The sequence below is a fragment of the Oncorhynchus nerka genome, linkage group LG13, assembly GCF_034236695.1.
Source record: "Oncorhynchus nerka isolate Pitt River linkage group LG13, Oner_Uvic_2.0, whole genome shotgun sequence".
Classification (NCBI taxonomy): domain Eukaryota; kingdom Metazoa; phylum Chordata; class Actinopteri; order Salmoniformes; family Salmonidae; genus Oncorhynchus; species Oncorhynchus nerka.
The window spans coordinates 13,546,204-13,566,202 of NC_088408.1; the positions used below are offsets into that span (position 1 = coordinate 13,546,204).

The 19,999-nt window shown below is 45.8% G+C and overlaps 1 protein-coding gene across 1 annotated transcript in view; it reads left to right on the forward strand.

Annotated features, from left to right (window-relative positions):
* LOC115123956 (neurexin-3b-like) overlaps window positions 1-19,999 on the forward strand; it is a 474,303-nt gene that overhangs the window by 378,673 nt on the left and 75,631 nt on the right. The window contains exon 15 of the mRNA XM_065026202.1: window positions 14,466-14,637. Within this exon, the coding sequence (XP_064882274.1) occupies window positions 14,466-14,637 (172 nt within the window). The remainder of the gene's footprint in view (window positions 1-14,465; window positions 14,638-19,999) is intronic.

Genomic DNA, 19,999 nt, shown 5'->3' on the forward strand with positions numbered 1-19,999 from the left:
GGTGTCCAGGGCACAGCTGGGAGCTGAGGGGGGTCGGTAGCAGGCGGCAACAGTGAGAGACTTTTAAAAATTAGACGTTCGAACTGTTTGGGTATGGACCTGGAAAGTATAACATTACTTTGCAGGTTATCTCTGCAGTAGAATGCAACTCCTCCCCCTTTGGCAGTTCTATCTTGATGGTAAATGTTATAGTTGGGTATGGAAATCTCCGAATTTTTGGTGGCCTTCCTAAGCCAGGATTCAGACACTGCAAGGACATCAGGGTTGGCAGAGTGTGCTAAAGCAGTGAGTAAAACAAACTTAGGGAGGAGGCTTCTGATGTTGACATGCATGAAACCAAGGCTTTTTCGATCACAGAAGTCAACAACTGAGGGTGCCTGGGGACATGCAGGGCCTGGGTTTACCTCCACATCACCCGAGGAAGGAGTAGGATGAGGGTGCGGCTAAAGGCTATCAAAACTGGTCGCCTAGAGCGTTGGGGACAAAGAATAAAAGGAGCAGATTTCTGGGCGTGGTAGAATATATTCAGGGCATAATGTGCAGACAGGGGTATGGTGGGGTGCGGGTACAGCGGAGGTAAGCCCAGGCACTGGGTGATGATAAGAGAGGTTGTATCTCTGGACATGCTGGTTATAATGGGTGAGGTCACCGCATGTGTGGGAGGTGGGACAAAGGAGGTATCAGAGGTATAAAGAGTGGAACTAGGGGCTCCATTGTAAACTAAAACCATAATAACTAACCTGAACAACAAATATTGACATTTGAGAGAGACATACAGCGAGGCATAAAGTAATCGCAGGTGTTGATTAGGAGAGCTAACTAAGACAACAGGGGAGACAACAACAGCTAATCAGCTAACACAACAACAGCAGGTAAAATGTTAATGACTAGGCAGAGAGTGACGTATTAACTACACACAGAGCCTGAGTTCGAAAGATAAAAAATAAATAAACAGAATGGAGTACCGTGATTAATGGACAGTCCAGCAGGCATCAGCTATGTAGCCAAGTGATCATAGTGTCCAGGGGGCAGCGGTAGATGGAACAGGGAAGCCGCCACTACGCTAGCACGCGGGCGACACAGCGTTTAAAGTTAGTAGGCCGGGGCTAGCTTGTTGTTAATTCACCTGGCGTGTCAGGTTTCAATAAAGCTTTTCGGCGAAAGCAAACCAAGCGTTTATGTAAGGACATCTCTCTCAGTAGACAAAATATTACAAACAGCTAGCAGCCAAGTAGATTGGTCACGAAAGCCAGAAAAGCAATTAAAATGAATCGCTTACCTTTGTGTTGTAGGTTATTGTCCTGCTGAAAGGTGAATTCATCTCCCAGTGTCTGGTGGAAAGCATATGGAACCAGGTTTTCCTCTGGGATTTTGAATGTGCTTCAGTTTCTTTTTTATCCTGAAAAACTCCTACAACTGAGATTGGAAGGACGCCTGTATCTTTGTAGTGACTGAGTGTATTGATACACCATCCAGTGTAGTTAATAACTTCAGCTCAAAGGGATATTCAAGGTCTGATTTGTATATTTCTACCAGTAGGAGCCCTTCTTTATGAGGCATTAGAAAACCTCCCTGGTCTTTGTGGTTGAATCTGTGTTTGACATTCACTGCTCAACTGATGAACCTTACAGATAATTGTATGTGTGGGTTACAGAGATGAGGTATTCATAAAAAAATTATGTTAAACATTATTGCACACAGAGTGAGTCCATGCAACTTAGCATGTGGCTTATTTAAGCTTGCCATAACAAAGGGGTTGAATAATTATTGACTCAAGACATTTCAGTTTTTAATTTTTAATTAATTTGTAACAATTTCGAAAAACATAATTCCACATTGTCATTATGGCATATTTTGTGTAGGCAAGTGAACAAAAAAATCTAAGTTTAAATCCATTTTGAATTCAGCCTGTGAACTCAACAACATGTGGTAACAGCAGATGGGTGTGTACATTCTGCGTGCACTGTACATGTCTTCTTGTGTTACTGTATGTACTGTATCTTATGGAGATCAAGAACGTTTCAAACACCTGGGCAGTACTCTAACTCAAGTATATATCCTGTAGGTCAGAGAGAGAACAAGATGTTTGTGATGATCAAGACCAGTTAATGTTTTATCGTCTCACCACTGGCCTGAAGTGATAGTGTCGAGCAACATCGTGGATGACTCTGCGGTAGCGTTGATCCACTCTCCGTTAGTGTCAAGGGGGAGCAACTTGTGTGAGTGCTTGTGTGCCTATGTGCATGCGTGTGTGTTATCCAAACGCCCAAACAGTCTAGTACTATGATCGCCTTGCAGCCAGGACTAATCAATGAATAAGGCTGGCGGCGATCATAGAGGACCAAAGTGTAACAGTCTTAGCAGCCAAGTTATAGTTTTGAAGCCTCTGCCTTCCTTTGACATTTAGCCGGAGAGTCAAAGCCATTACCTTACACAGTACTGCTGCCTGCTCATGCTTAAATTAAATATTCACCGGCTGTGTTTTTCTTATATAGCTAGCTGGGGTTAGAGTTCAACGTTGACTGGCTCTCCTGAGCATTTAACACACTCTGTTAATGGACTAATGGGCTTCCAGGCATTAGCTAAGCAATTACCAGGCTGCAGTAAGTAAAGAGGACATTTTGGTCTTGTCCTTAACGTTGAGTGGAGTTGTTCGTTGCTTTCTGCTTCTCCTCTGTGTGAATATTTGAGGACCGTTGTGGGGCGTTAATTGAACCCCCTCCCATCTGAATCTGATGACCTCAGCTCTTTAATTTGAATTAATTTGCAGCTAGGTTTGTTTAAATTTAGGGAGTGTTAGGAAGTCTTGTCCATTTCAAGAATGACAAATATGATGGAACTGTTACTGCATTAACCAACTAGACCCAGATAATGGAGTTGCCATGGATACTATTACCACGGACACAGAGTACTGTAGAGTCTGCCATAGGAAGATGTCATCACAGAAAACACTTCACTCTTTCAAAGTCATCCCAATTCCAGACTTGGAAACAGAAGACACTTCTTCTAGATGCTACAAATGGTCCTGTCATCTGTTCTGAGTATTTTCTGTCAATTATCAACAATGAATGACTTGTTGTTGTGAAGGCCATGAGCATCAATCCTCTGTCTCTTGTTCTACCTTCATATCAATCCTACTGTACAGTACCTCTCGCTGAATACGTCCCAAACAGACCCCTTTTCCCTATAGAGTGCACGACTAGGGCCCTGGTTAGAAATAGTGTACTAATGAAGGAAAAGAGTTCCATTTGGGATACACACTCTGTGTTCCATGATACTGATCTGATGGACCCTAACCACAGCTCACTCATTTTAGCCCTGATGTCCTGCATGATGTCAGGTGTCCGATGGATGCTCTATGTAATCTGAGCCTGCCTCGCTGGTCTGGGTTCAGTGATACCGGATCCTACTGGATCTTCTAGTTCCCTTCTAGGATTTTAGTTTATATCTAATGTATGTCATTAAGATCAGCTGTTTATGTCCAAATGTCGATAAGGTATGTGACAGAGTTCTTTTTGTAATATCCTGGTTTAGGAGACATTCATTCACGCTGATATTAACGTGGTATAAATGTAGAACGCTTTTTTTCAGATCTAGGCTAAAAATCATGCACCAGACACCTCACTTAAAATGTGTTACACTTACACTTACACACAACACATCCACAGTTAAATATGTCACTCTTACACACAACACATCTACAGTTAAATATGTCACACTTACACACAACACATCCACAGTTAAATATGTTACAATTACACACAACACATCCACAGTTAAATATGTTACAATTACACACAACACATCCACAGTTAAATATGTTACAATTACACACAACACATCCACAGTTAAATATGTTACAATTACACACAACACATCCACAGTTAAATATGTTACAATTACACACAACACATCCACAGTTAAATATGTTACACTTACACACAACACATCCACAGTTAAATATGTTACAATTACACACAACACATCCACAGTTAAATATGTTACAATTACACACAACACATCCACAGTTTTCTCTTCTTCTGTCACTCATCCATTGTCAGCTTTTTCCAAAAGAATTATAATAATCCTGTCCTACATTTCTGCGGTGCTGTGGGCTACAGATGCAGGCCTCGTAACATGCAACGTCTGCTTTGTGCATTAACAAAATTACCATTCACCTATTGCTCTGTCTGGCAGTATAGCTTCTGTCTCTCTGGACATGTCTGTCATGTGAAGGGTGTCTATTAGCCTGGAGAGTCCCGGTTGCTATATAGTCTCTCGCTGTTTTAACTAAATTACCACCTGGAGTGTGGGATTTATTGTGTATCCCGTGTCTGTCTGGTTTGGGCTGTGATGTGAAGGTTGTCTGTGTGCCTGGAGACTCACACACACACACACACACACACAGTGTGAAGGCTCTCTACGGGCCTGGAGAGGACTTGGAGAGTCTCCGAGAGGCAGGTTCTAAGTGATTGGTTACCTGGGGCGCACCTTGTGTTAGAGGCATTGATCGGAGGCTAGTGAATTGCATTGTGGGTCTGATTACTGGTGTCAGTGAGGGGAGTAATCATGTGGGACCGAGCGCTCGCCAGCGGAGCGGAGCTCTCCATGTGCTGCATTAGCTTCTACAAAATGACTTTATCAGTCTTACATACCCCCATCTCCATCACACACACACACACACACACACACACACACACACACACAATGATTTAGTGGCAGGCAGCTGAGCCACGGAGAGCAGGAGGGGGGAGAGGAGCAGTCAGTGTATGGGTGTGGATATTATGTATGAGTTTACCAGCGTTTTAACACCGCACAGCATCAGTCTGACTAGATAACAGTATAACAGTAACATGTTGTGTGTGTGTGTGGTGCCTGTGAGTTTGCGTATGTTTGAATCTGATTCTCCTGTTACTGGGGGAACAATAGCCATTCCTCCCCTTTTATTAAGACTCTATGAAGTGCTGTCCTACCCAGCGACAGACAGGCCAATAAGAACACTCATGTTAATCACAGCATGGCAGGTGAGAAAGACAATCCGGTTGGTGCTGCCTCTGGAAGGTGATGTGTGTGTAGGGGGAGGATACACTAGTCAGGATTTTGAAGAGTTGAACCACCACACACAGAGCTAATCCCAACATGCCCTGGGGTACCACCACACACAGAGCTAATCTCACCATGCCCTGGGGCACCACCACACACAGAGCAAATTCCACCAAGCCCCTGGGCACTACCACACACAGAGCTAATTCCACAATGCCCTGGAGCACTACCACAAACAGAGATAATCCCACTAAACCTTGGGGCACTACCACACACAGAGCTAATCCCACCATGCCCTGGGGCACAACGACACACAGAATTTATCCCACCATGCCCTGGGGCACCACCACACACAGAGCTAATCTCACCATGCCCTGGGGCACCACCACACACAGAGCAAATCCCACTAAACCCTGGGGCACCACCACACACAGAGCAAATCCCACCATGCCCCTGGGGCACTACCACACACAGAACTAATCCCACCATGCCCTGGGGCACAACGACACACAGAATTTATCCCACCATGCCTTGAAACACAAACACACAGAGCTAATCCCACTAAACCCTGGGGCACTACCACACACAGAGCTAATCCCACCATGCCCTGGGGCACTACCACACACAGAGCTAATCTCACCATGCCCTGGGGCACCACCACACACAGAGCAAATCCCACCATGCCCCTGGGCACTACCACACACAGAGCTAATTCCACAATGCCCTGGAGCACTACCACACACAGAGATAATCCCACTAATCCCTGGGGCACTACCACACACAGAGCTAATTCCACAATGCCCTGGAGCACTACCACACACAGAGATAATCCCACTAAACCCTGGGGCACTACCACACACAGAGCTAATCCCACCATGCCCTGGGGCACTACCACACACAGAGCTAATCCCAACATGCCCTGGGGCACCACCACACACAAAGATAATCTCACCATGCCCTGGGGCACCACCACACACAGAGCAAATCCCACCATGCCCCTGGGGCACTACCACACACAGAACTAATCCCACCATGCCCTGGGGCACAACGACACACAAAATGTATCCCACCATGCCTTGAAACACAAACACACAGAGCTAATCCCACTAAACCCTGGGGCACTACCACACACAGAGCTAATCCCACCATGCCCTGGGGCACTACCACACACAGAGATAATCCCACTAAACCCTGGGGCACTACCACACACAGAGCTAATCCCACCATGCCCTGGGGCACTACCACACACAGAGCTAATCCCACCATGCCCTGGGGCACAACGACACACAAAATGTATCCCACCATGCCTTGAAACACAAACACACAGAGCTAATCCCACTAAACCCTGGGGCACTACCACACACAGAGCTAATCCCACCATGCCCTGGGGCACTACCACACACAGAGATAATCCCACTAAACCCTGGGGCACTACCACACACAGAGCTAATCCCACCATGCCCTGGGGCACTACCACACAGAGCTAATCCCACCATGCCCTGGGGCACAACGACACACAAAATGTATCCCACCATGCCTTGAAACACAAACACACATAGCTAATCCCACTAAACCCTGGGGCACTACCACACACAGAGCAAATCCCACCATGCCCCTGGGCACTACCACACACAGAGCTAATTCCACAATGCCCTGGAGCACTACCACACACAGAGATAATCCCACTAAACCTTGGGGCACTACCACACACAGAGCTAATCCCACTAAACCCTGGGGCACTACCACACACAGAGCTAATCCCACCATGACCTGGGGCACTACCACACAGAGCTAATCCCACCATGCCCTGGGACAACTACCACACAGAGCTAATCGCACCATGCCCTGGAGCAACACCACACATAAGCTAATCCCACCAATACCTGGGGCACCACCACACACAGAGCTAATCCCACCATGCCCTGGGGCACCACCACACGCAGAGCTAATCCCACCATGCCCTGGGGCACCACCACACACAAAACTAATCCCACAATGCCATGTGGCACTACCACACACAGAGCTACTCCCACCATGCCCTGGGGAACCACCACACACAGAGCTAATCCCACTAAACCCTGGGGCACTACCACAAACAGAGCTCATCCCACCATGCCCTGGGGCACTACCACACACAGAGCTCATCCCACCATGCCCTGGGGCACTACCACACACAGAGCTAATCCCACCATGCCCTGGGGCACTACCACATAGAGCTAATCCCACCATGCCCTGGGGCACCACCACACACAAAACTAATTCCACCATGACCTGTGACACTACCACACAGAACTAATCCCACCATGCCCTGGGGCACCACCACACACAGAGCTAATCCCACCATGCCTTTGGGCGCTAAAACACAGAGCTAATCCTACCATGCCCTGGGGCACCACCACACACAGAGCTAATCCCACCATGCCCTGGGGCACTACCACAAAGAGCTAATCCCAACATGCCCTGGGGCAACATCACACACAGAGCTAATGCAACCATGCCCTGGGGCACCACCACACGAAGAGCTAATCCCACCATGCCCTGTGGCACTACCACACAGAGCTAATCCCACCATGCTCTGGGGCACTACCACACACAGAGCTAATCCCACCATGCCCTGTGGCACTACCACACAGAGCTAATCCCACCATGCCCTGTGGCACTACCACACAGAGCTAATCCCACCATGCCTTGGGACAACTACCACACAGAGCTAATCCCACCATGCCCTGGAGCACTACCACGCACAGAGCTAATCCCAACATGCCCTGGGGCAACATCACACACAGAGCTAATCCCACCATGCCCTGGGTCACTACCACACACAGAGCTAATCCCACCATGCCCTGGAGCACTACCACGCACAGAGCTAATCCCAACATGCCCTGGGGCAACATCACACACAGAGCTAATCCCACCATGCCCTGGGTCACTACCACACACAGAGCTAATCACACCATGCCCCGGGTCACTACCACACAGAGCTAATCCCACCATGCCTGTGTTTTTCGCTTTTGTCTATACTATGAGACATGTTTCTGTGTTTGGAAAATGTGTTTGTTATTCACTATTCAGAACAGCATGATGTCCTCAAACATTCGTTTATGCTTTTATCCCTTTCAGTTAAACTTCTAGGCTACAGTGTTTGTGTGTGTTTATGTGTGTGTGTGTGTGTGTGTGTGTGGGGGGGGGTGTGTGTGTGTGTGTGTGTTTGTTTGTTTGTTTGTTTGTGTACGTGTGTGTGTGTGTGTTTCTGGTCATGTACTACACTCCTCGGACACGGTTCCCTTTTTAACTTCCTTCAGTGATTATGAGAAGCTCTTAGCGTCTCTCATAGTGGGACAGCGTTCAGTAGTCATGAGAAGCTCTTAGCGTCTCTCATAGTGGGACAGCGTTCAGTAGTCATGAGAAGCTCTTAGCGTCTCTCATCGTGGGACAGCGTTCAGTAGTCATGAGAAGCTCTTAGCGTCTCTCATAGTGGGACAGCGTTCAGTAGTCATGAGAAGCTCTTAGCGTCTCATAGTGGGACAGCGTTCAGTAGTCATGAGAAGCTCTTAGCGCCTCTCATAGTGGGACAGCGTTCAGTAGTCATGAGAAGCTATTAGCGTCTCATAGTGGGACAGCGTTCAGTAGTCATGAGAAGCTCTTAGCGCCTCTCATAGTGGGACAGCGTTCAGTAGTCATGAGAAGCTCTTAGCGTCTCTCATAGTGGGACAGCGTTCAGTAGTCATGAGAAGCTCTTAGCGTCTCTCATAGTGGGACAGCGTTCAGTAGTCATGAGAAGCTCTTAGCGTCTCTCATCGTGGGACAGCGTTCAGTAGTCATGAGAAGCTCTTAGCGCCTCTCATAGTGGGACAGCGTTCAGTAGTCATGAGAAGCTATTAGCGTCTCATAGTGGGACAGCGTTCAGTAGTCATGAGAAGCTCTTAGCGCCTCTCATAGTGGGACAGCGTTCAGTAGTCATGAGAAGCTCTTAGCGTCTCTCATAGTGGGACAGCGTTCAGTAGTCATGAGAAGCTCTTAGCGTCTCATAGTGGGACAGTGTTCAGTAGTCATGAGAAGCTCTTAGCGTCTCATAGTGGGACAGCGTTCAGTAGTCATGAGAAGCTCTTAGCGTCTCTCATAGTGGGACAGCGTTCAGTAGTCATGAGAAGCTCTTAGCGTCTCTCATAGTGGGACAGCGTTCAGTAGTCATGAGAAGCTCTTAGCGTCTCTCATAGTGGGACCGCGTTCACGTACACTCTTATCTACAGGTCACTAAGTGTAGTCAGTGAGCTGGTCTCTACGGGTCACTAGGTGTAGTCGGTGAGCTGGTCTCTACGGGTCACTAAGTGTAGTCAGTGAGCTGCTCTTGAAAGGTCAAGTAGTTGAAACTGGATCAGCAGCACGACCAGGTGGACTGGGGACAGCCAGGAGTCATCAGGCCAGGTAGTCCTGAGGCATGGTCCCAGGGCTCAGGTGCTTCGGGAGGGGAGGGAGAGAGAGAGAATTAGAGGGAGCCTACTTAAATTCCCACAGGACACGAGATGAGACAGGAGAATTACACCAGATATATCAGACTGCATCTAGGATATTGTGCAAGGTTGAATTTAGTTCCTCAGTTAGGTGGTTAACCGATCGTTGTACTCTGACGTTCTTGGGTAGGTGGAGGGAGTCTGGAAGGACATCTAGGAATCTTTGGGTTGTCCGAGAATTTATAGCACAGCTTTTGATGATCCTTGGTTTGGGTCTGAGCTGATTATTTGTTGCGATTGCAAATGTAATAAGATGGTGGTCCAATAGTCCAGGATTATGAAGAAAAAACATTTAGATCCACAATATTTATTCCGCAGGACAAAATTAGGTCCAGAGTATGACTGTGACAGTGAGTAGGTGTGAGTAGACATGTTGGACAAAACCCACTGAGTCAATGATGGCTCTGAAAGCCTTTTGGAGTGGGTCTGTGGACTTTTTCATGTGAATATTAAAGTCACAAAAATGTGAATATTATCTGCCATGACCACAAGGTCCGATAGGAACTCAGGGAACTCAGTGAGGAACGGAGTATAAGGCCCCGGAGGCCTGTAATAAAACACTAGCTATAACAAGTGATTGAGCAGGCTGCATAGATTTCATGACTAGAAGCTCAAAAGATGAAAATGCAGTCCTTTTTTAAAATTTAAAATTTTGCTGTCATAAATGTCAGCAACACCACCGCCGTTGCGGGATGCGAGGAAGATATGGTGACTAGTGTAACCAGGAGGAGAGGCCTCATTGAACACAGTAAATTCATCAGGCTTGAGCCATGTTTCAGTCAGGCCAATCACATCAAGATTATGATCAGTGATTAGTTCATTGACTATAACTGCCCTGGAAGTGAGGGATCTAACATTAAGAAACCCTATTTTGAGATGTGAGATATCACAATCTCTTTCAATAATGACAGGAATGGAGAAGGTCTTTATTCCAGTGAGATTCTAAAGCAAACACTGGCATGTTTAGTTTTGCTCAACCTATATTGAGGCACAGACATTGTCTCAATGGGGATAGCTGACTATGCTAGTGGCAGACTCCAATAAGCTGGCAGGGTGGCTAACAGCCTGCTGCCTGGCCTGCACCCTTTCTCATTATGGAGCTAGAGGAGTTAGAGCCCTGTCTATGTTCATAGATAAGATGAGAGCACCCCTCCAGCTAAGATGGAGTCCGTCACCAGGCTTGGTCGTGTTTGTGGGTGAGTCTCAGAAAGAGGGCCAATGATCTACAAATTCTATCTTTTGGGGGGGGGGGGCAGAAAACAGTTTTCAACCAGCAATTGAGTTGTGAGACTGCTGTTGAGCTCATCACTCCCCCTAAATGCCGACACATCTTTCTAGCTGATTTACACCCTGAAGCTATGTTGCGCTTGGTGACCTCTGACTGTCTCATCCTAACATCATTGGTGCCGACGTGGATAACAATATCCCTATATTCTCTACACTCGCCAGTTTTAGCTTTGGCCAGCACCATCTTCAGATTACCCTTACTGTCGGCAGCCCTGCCCCTGGTAAACAGTATATGATCGTTGGATGATTCTTTTTAAGTCAAATATTGTGGGTAATGGAGTCGCCAATGACTAGAGTTTTCAATTTGTCTGAGCTGATGGTGGGAAGCTTCGGTGTCTCAGACCCCGTAACGGGTGGCGAGACCTGAGAAGGCTCTGGCTCTGACTCCGACTCGCTGCTTAATGGGGAAAACCGGTTGAAAGTGTAAGTCGGCTGAATGAGCGACACTGGATGAGCATGTCGACAGCATTTCTTCTCAGACGCCTTGAGAAAATTGTCCTGCTGTGGGGACTGTGCGTGGGGATTTATACTACTATCTGTGCTTACTGGTGGCACAGACACTGTTTCATCCTTTGCTACATTTCATTTCCCTTGCCTAACGCTTGCATCTGAAGCTGTGCTTGCACAACACAGCTATCCTCGCTATAAGGCGATTGTTCTCCTGTATATTATGAGTACAGCAACTGCAATTAGAAGGCATCATGTTAATGTTATTACTTAGCTTCGGCTGGTGGAGGTCCTGACGAACCACGTCCAGATAAAGTGTCCGGGATGGAAAAGTTGAATGCAAAAATAAAAACCCAAACATTAACAAATAGCATAACAGCACAGAGACAAATCAGGAAGTTGAGGGCGGAGCAATGAGGCTGTGATGTATTTTTAGACCATGTAGGAGTGTTCCTCCACGCTCTGCTCACCTACGCAGAGACAAAATGAGGACAATGATGAAGTGGAGGACAAGAAAAAACCCTCCATCCTTCATTTCTGATTCGTCAAATGTCTCCTCCAGATTCTCCAGACTGACCACCTGCTGCCATGCCAGTGAATCACACACGAGAGAGAGAGAGAGAGAGAGAGAGAGAGAGAGATAGATATTTATAAGGAGAGGGAGAATGTTCAGTATGGATGTAAGGCTACAGTGTTTTTCATGTCAGTTGTTCTAATCCCCTCTGGGAATGTTTCAGTCTAATTACCTGTTTTAAAGGCTCACCGCCAAGTGTTTGTGTGTGTTTGTGTGTGTGTGTGTGTGTGTGTGTGTGTGTGTGTGTGTGTGTGTGTGTGTGTGTGTGTGTGTGTGTGTAGCGACTCAAGAGGCCTGATGACATGACGTTTGTTAATGGATCAGTGAAGAGATTAGACCTAGTGAATCAGGACGTGTGTGTGTGTGTGTGTGTGTGTGTGTGTGTGTGTGTGTGTGTGTGTGTGTGTGTTTGCTAAAGCCCAACATCTTTAAAAGGGCATTGAAAACCCTACACCACAGTGGTACTACCTGCAGACATTCAGTGAAAACATGTTTACTAAAACAGCGTTCATTTTGTGAGAAATGACAACATAGTGTCGGATCAGAGTTTACTCCTCAAGTCCATTCACTCACACTGAGTCTCTCTGAATCTGAAGCATTGCGTGCTAAAACCCACTCAGAACTATAATGAGAGAAAACTCTCTCACTTTAAAACCGTTTCCATGTAGCGCATGTGTGCCGTGTGAATATCCAAGCAGCTCCGATCAAACATGTTGGCAGGTTGTTTTAAAGTAGCAAGTTGGTGAGAAAGTCATATGCGGTGAGAAACCACCAAGGTCTTGACCGTCCTCTCTCTCTCTCCCTCTCCCTCTCTCCCTCTCCCTCTCCATCTCCCTCTCTCTATCTCTCTCCCTCTCTCTCTCTCTCTCTCTCTCTCTCTCTCTCTCTCTCTCTCTCTCTCTTTGCTCTCTCTCTCTCCCTCTGTCTCTCTCTCTCTCTCTTTCTCTCTTTCTCTCTCCCTGTCTCTCTCTCTCTTTCTCTTTCTCTTTCTCTCTCTGTCTCTCTCTCCCTCTCTTGCTCTCTTTCTTTCTCTCTCTGTCTCTCTCTCCCTCTCGTTCTCTCTCTCTCTCTCTCTCTGTGATGTAACTTTTAACTTTGTGTTTAAATAAAATATGTGCTACTACATATAGGAGAGGCATCTGTCCTGGTGTTGGGCACTGACAGGCTGGAGAGAACATTGTGCCTGCTTCCAGGCTGCTAGCTAAATCTAATCACCTTAATTAAGCAATAAGGCACCTTGGGGATATGTGGTAAATGGCCAATATACCACGGCTAAGGGCTGTTCTTAGTGCCTGGATACATCCCTTAGTCGTGGTATATTGGCCATGTACCGCAAACCCCAGAGGTGCCTGCCTCATTGTTATTATAAACTGGTTACCAACGTAGTTAGAGCAGTAAAAATAAATGTTTTGTCATACCTGTGGCATACGGTCTGATATACCACAGCTGTCCGCCGATCAGCATCCAGGTCTCGAAACACCCAGTTTATAATGGATAATGAATTATGATGCTAGCTAGTATAGCTACCAACTCTGTGGTATACCATTGGAGTCTATACTCTTAGAAAAACATATTCTACCTAGAACCTAAAAGGGTTTCTCAGATATCCCAATGTGAGAACCCTTTTGGGTTCCAGGTAGAACCTATTCACAAAGTACCGTTTTGGAATCTCTAAGAGTGTATGTTGTCTACTATTCCGTGATTCCGTGATTTTATTGTAAGGAGTATAGTTGTGTATGTTTCTAGGAGTTCATTCATAGTGAGAGGACAGGGGGGGAGATAGGTTAACAAAGTCATGTTTAAATGGGTTGTTGAACTTTTTCTGTTACTGTCGTGTCCTCTACTGCATGCTGTTTGTTGTTGGCGCAGCAGTACTGAATCAAACACTGCTGTCAGTTGACATCTTCTGCAAAGATCTGGATTCTTGGTCTTCCCTGGTATCACGATATTACAAATGCAATGGAGATTTCTGCATTGATTGTAGATATGAAGCTCATGATGGGAATTGGTTCTCAGCCAGGCATTGAACATGCTATTGTTCTGAGCATCTCTGCTATTCTATATGTAAGATGTGGCATCTCATATTGAGCCAGGCATTGAACATGCTATTGTTCTGAGCATCTCTGCTATTCTATATGTAAGATGTGGCATCTCATATTGAGCCAGGTATTGAACATGCTATTGTTCTGAGCATCTCTGCTATTCTATATGTAAGATGTGGCATCTCATATTGAGCCAGGCATTGAACATGCTATTGTTCTGAGCATCTCTGCTATTCTATATGTAAGATGTGGCATCTCATATTTACACCTTTTACCAATGGGGGGGAACAAAAATCAATGATCAACCAGAATACTGCCTGCTGAATGAAAGTGGTTGATACCAGCTAATAAAGACGTGTTGTGTGTGTTTGACATCGACTGCACTGCACAGAGTCACTGATCTACAAATCACTTTTTCTCCCAAAGAAATCCTCACTATTATGTGATCAGGATGAACGATTCTTCGCCCTTCTGCACTTTGCTTCTCCAGGTCGCCTGTAACAAAAAAAAGTGGTTGATATATTTGAATAAATGTATTTTTCTTCTCCCGTCTCGTTCCAGACGGAAGGCAAGGTGGGCGTGACGTTCAACATCGGCACGGTGGACATCAGTGTGAAGGAGTTAAACACTGCGATCAATGACGGGAAATATCACCTGGTTCGATTCACAAGGAATGGGGGGAACGCCACCCTGCAGGTGGACAATTGGCCAATCAACGAACACTTCCCCGCAGGTACCAATATCACCGTCTGGCATCTCAATCACTAACCTTTGACCTGATTGTTAACTTGTGTGTTAATGAGAAAGAGTTGGTCCCAATTCATTCCCTTGCCTTCTTCAATGGTGACTCTTTGATGTTCGCAGATCTGAAGGGTCTGGATAAGTACAAGCAGTATAATGGTGGAGCTTCTGCCAATATGTCTTCCACCGTACATATCTGCAAACATTGAAGGTTCAGAGCCAAAGGGTTAGGGCCTAAGGGTTAGGGCCTAAGGGTTAGGGCCAAAGGGTTAGGGCCTAAGGGTTAGGGCCAAAGGGTTAGGGCCTAAGGGTTTGGGCCAAATGGTTAGGGCCTAAGGGTTAGGGCCTAAGGGTTAGGGCCAAAGGGTTAGGGCCTAAGGGTTAGGGCCAAATGGTTAGGGCCTAAGGGTTAGGGCCTAAGGGTTAGGGCCAAAGGGTTAGGGCCTAAGGGTTTGGGCCAAATGGTTAGGGCCTAAGGGTTAGGGCCTAAGGGTTAGGGCCTAAGGGTTAGGGCCTAAGGGAAAGGTCCAGGGAGTGAATTGGGAACTGTGAAAGTTAGACCTCTGTTAGACCCACTGGACATCACCTGTTTACAAAGGTCAACTGACAAGGCTGTTAAGTCATAATATCAGTAGGTAGTGGATGAGTATACAGCCCATGCTTGGTTCTGTCCCACAGTGGGATGAATGATACTAGCATGCTGCCAAGCACTCCAATTTAGTGACGTGAGAACAGATGTGAACTGGTGAAATGATGCTCTGCCCATTGCTCCAGTCTATTCCCCCCCAGTCTTAAAGGGTATTTGCTAGAGTTGGGAATTACCAGCGACCTCACGATACAATATCATCACAATATTTACGTTCCGATACAATATTCATTGCGATTTTCATGAATCTCATGATTCTACAACATACAGTGGTTCTTCCTTTAGAAATTGCGGCCTACTGCAGCACAGCTTGCAGGGTGCCGCATAATTATATGGCACGTTGTTTGAGTGTCAGCCATTGTGGCCAGAATGACACAATTTACAACAATCTGCCACCATCTACCACAAACAGCTTCCTTTAAAAGCTCAAAACTTTTAAAGGAAGAGCCACTGTATGTATTGCGATTCCATACTGTGATTTTATTTCGATTCACATTCCAAACATATTGCTCACTATTAACAGTGCTTTCAGAAAATATTCATACCTCTTGACTTATTCCACATTTGTTTGCATTACAGCCTGAATTCAAAATTGATAAAATATTTGTTTTTTTCTCACCCATCTACACACAATACCCCATAATGACATCACAATACCCCATAATGACATCACAATACCCCATGATGACATCACAATACCCCATGATGGCATCACAATACCCCATAATGACATCACAATACCCCATGATGACATCACAATACCCCATTGACATCACAATACCCCATGATGACATCACAATACCCCATTATGACATCAAAATCATCAAAATGCCTAAAGTTTTAACCCTATCCTTTATCCTAAAGTGAAACTGACACAGTGTTTAATGAACGTGAAATGTTAATACAGTCTGGGAATGACGTAGAGTAAGGCATTTGTGAAAATTCTGTAGCAATAGAGTGTGATTCCGTGCGTTTGGTCAATTAACAGACACTGCAGTAAATTAAACTATATGTAAATATCACCATACTCCTCTTACATTTGGGAACTTTCTCACCCTCAGTTACCAATGCACATCACCAACAACAAGTTCAACAACTAATGTTAGGAAACAGTAGATAAACTCTCTCAGATGTTTTCAGCTAATCGCGTCAAAATGGCGCTTATAAATGATGGGGTTTGTCTCAAGCCACGTTTTGACAATTTAATGGGAACTTGCCTGACAGCCCATTTGAACGATACCAAATCAATTTGATTGACAACCAAGGGATATGCTAACTGTGGATAACAGTCATTCAAGTTCAGCATAGCTAGCTAGCAAAGTGATTCGCATTTCTTGGTAGCTAACCAAATCATGTCTGCATCTCTAGCTGTAGCCACAGAAAAACAATATGGAGGAGAAGTCGGCTACTCACCAACTCGTCCAATGACAAATCCTCCCCATTAGCTAGCTAGCTAACGTTAGGCTCCATGTTTATAGCTAACGTACATAATAGATAAGCTAGCTAGCCCAGTCAGGAGAGCATCCTGACGGGTTGCATCACTGCCTGGTGTGGTAACTGCTCACCCTCCGACCGCAAGGCACTACAGAGGGTAGTGCGAACGGCCCAGTACTACCCTGGGGCCAAGCTTCCTGCCATCCTTTGCCAGGCGGTGTCAGAGGAAGGCCCTGAAAATTGTCAAAGACTCCAGCCACCCTAGTCATAGACTGTTCTCTCTGCTACTGCATGGCAAGCGGTACCGGAGTGCCAAGTCTAGGTCCAAGAGGCTTCTAAGCAGCTTCTACCACCAAGCCATAAGGCTCCTGAACATCTAGTCAAATGGCGACCCAGACTATTCACATTGCCCCCCTCTCCACACCACTGCCACTCTCTGTTGTCATCTATGCATAGTCACTTCAATTAACTCTACCTACATGTACATACTACCTCAACTAACCGGTGCTCCCGCACATTGACTCTGTACCGGTACCCCCTGTATATATTGACTCTGTACCGACACCCCCCTGTATATATTGACTCTGTACCGACACCCCCCTGTATATATTGACTCTGTACCGACACCCCCCTGTATATATTGACTATGTACCGACACCCCCCTGTATATGTTGACTCTGTACCGACACCCCTGTATATATTGACTCTGTACTGACACCCCCTGTATATATTGACTCTGTACCGACACCCCCTGTATATATTGACTCTGTACCGACACCCCCTGTATATATTGACTCTGTACCGACACCCCCTGTATATATTGACTCTGTGCCGACACCCCCTGTATATATAGACTCTGTACCGACACCACCCTGTATATATTGACTCTGTACCGACACCCCCTGCATATATTGACTCTGTACCGACACCCCCTGTATATATTGACTCTGTACCGACACCCCCTGTATATATAGACTCTGTACCGACACCCCTGTATATATTGACTCTGTACCGACACCCCCTGTATATATTGACTCTGTACCGACACCCCCTGTATACATTGACTCTGTACCGACACCCCCTGTATATATTGACTCTGTACCGACACCCCCTGTATATATAGACTCTGTACCGACACCCCCCTGTATATATTGACTCTGTACCGACACCCCCTGTATATATTGACTCTGTACCGACACCCCCCTGTATATATTGACTCTGTACCGGTACAGAGTCAATATTTTGGACTGATATTGTGATTGTCGGTTTGTTTCATATCTGCAAAGTAGTTAAAACGCTGGCAATTCCACTTTAACTTAACCAGTCTGAATTAATGCCTTAATTTAACCCTATAGTTGTTTCTGGTTTAACTCTATCCCAAACCTTAATACTTCACTTAATCCAGTGGGTATTAATGCCTTAAGTTAACCGTAAGACTTATTTCAGTGTACCTAAACTTAACATATTTGTCACAGAGAGTCAGAAATTAAGTCAATTTATTCCTCAAAAATAGACATTTGTCCAAAGACTTTGGGACATGAAGTCAGACGTTGATATCTTGTTGAGTCACCAGGTGTTTGAGAGCCAATCCTCCACTCCTTAGTTCTGGTTAGCTATGCAGAAAAGCCCACAGGACCTGATAGAAAGCCTGGGATTCAAAATGGCTGACGTAGCTAAAGACAGGCAGGACTTGGATGATGACATTTCTAGTGCTTTATTTGAAACAGCCTCCCCTAAGGTTTCTTACACATCTTACACAGACTTGGCCCATTTCTCCCTTCCTCAACCCTGTGACATACCAGCCCAATAGTACGCTAGCTGCTAGCGACCTCCCAGAACTGGAAATAAGATTACATCTGACTCCAGAGAGCTCCAGGCGACCACTGTCCTCTTGTCTTGTCTGCCCAGTTGTTTGTGTAGGGGTCAGGGAAAGTATAGATACAGAAAACCATTTTCGTCAAACTCTCTCTCTCTCTCTCTCTCTGTCTCTCTCTGTCTCTCTCTCTCTCTGTCTCTCTCTGTCTCTGTCTCTGTCTCTGTCTCTCTCTCTCTGTCTCTGTCTCTGTCTCTCTCTGTCTCTCTGTCTCTCTCTGTCTCTCTCTCTCTCTGTCTCTCTTTCTCTGTCTCTCTCTCTGTCTCTCTCTCTCTCTCTCTCTCTCTCTCTCTGTCTCTCTCTCTGTCTCTCTCTCTCTCTCTCTCTCTCTCTCTCTCTGTCTCTCTCTCTCTCTGTCTCTCTCTCTCTCTCCCCCGGGGACGGGGACTATATTTTGAATGGAGGTCTGCACCTATCTTCCTAGTCTAGCAGACTTTAAACATTATTATGCAGTCTTGTAGTCAGAATGATCCTTTAGTGACTCACGTTTATGACTTGTAGAACAAGTGTACTTTGTCTTCTCTTTGTTTATTGCCCCAGTAGGCTGGTCCTAATTATGTCTGACCTATTGGACCAATCTACACTGAGTATACAACATGCTCTTTCCACGACATAGACTCACCATGCGAATACAGGTGAAAGCTATAATCTCTTGATAAATCCACATCGATCAGTGTAGATGAAGTGGAGGAGACAGGTTAAAGGATTTTTAAGAGTTGAGACAATTGAGGTATTGATTGTGTATGTGTGCCATTCAGAGGGTGAACGGGCAAGACAAAATATTGAAGTGCCTTTGAACGGGGTATGGTAGTAGGTGCCAGGCGCACCGGTTTGTGTCAAGAACTGCAACGCTACTGGGTTTTCCACGCTCAACAGTTTCCTGTGTGTATCAAGAATGGTGCAACACCCAAAGGACATCCAGCCGTCTTGACACAACTGTGGCAAACACTGGAGTCAACATGTACCAGCATCCCTGTGGAATGTTTTAGACACCTTGTAGAGTCCATGCCCTGACAAAATGAGGCTGTTCTGAGGGCAAAAGGGGGAGGGGCAGGGGGAGGGGAACACAATATCAGGAAGGTGTTCCTAATGTTTGGTATACTCAATGTAGTGGACAAATGTCATCATCAATACTAGCTGCAATTTGTGCCCGTGTTAAATGTTTGCTCTCTGCACCTTCCTAAAGAGCTAGTTTTCATGCAGTCAAAGTACATTTACATGCACACAAAAAAAGGATGTATTTAACTGATTTTGGCAGAAGGCCTGCTTATCTTAATCGGCAGAAGGCCTGCTTATCTTAAACTCCATGTGGTCATGATCAAAGTTAGCATACACTGATTGAAACACCTGGTTTTCTGAGCAATCTTTCAAATTATTAGGACAAGTAAACAGTTTAATCGG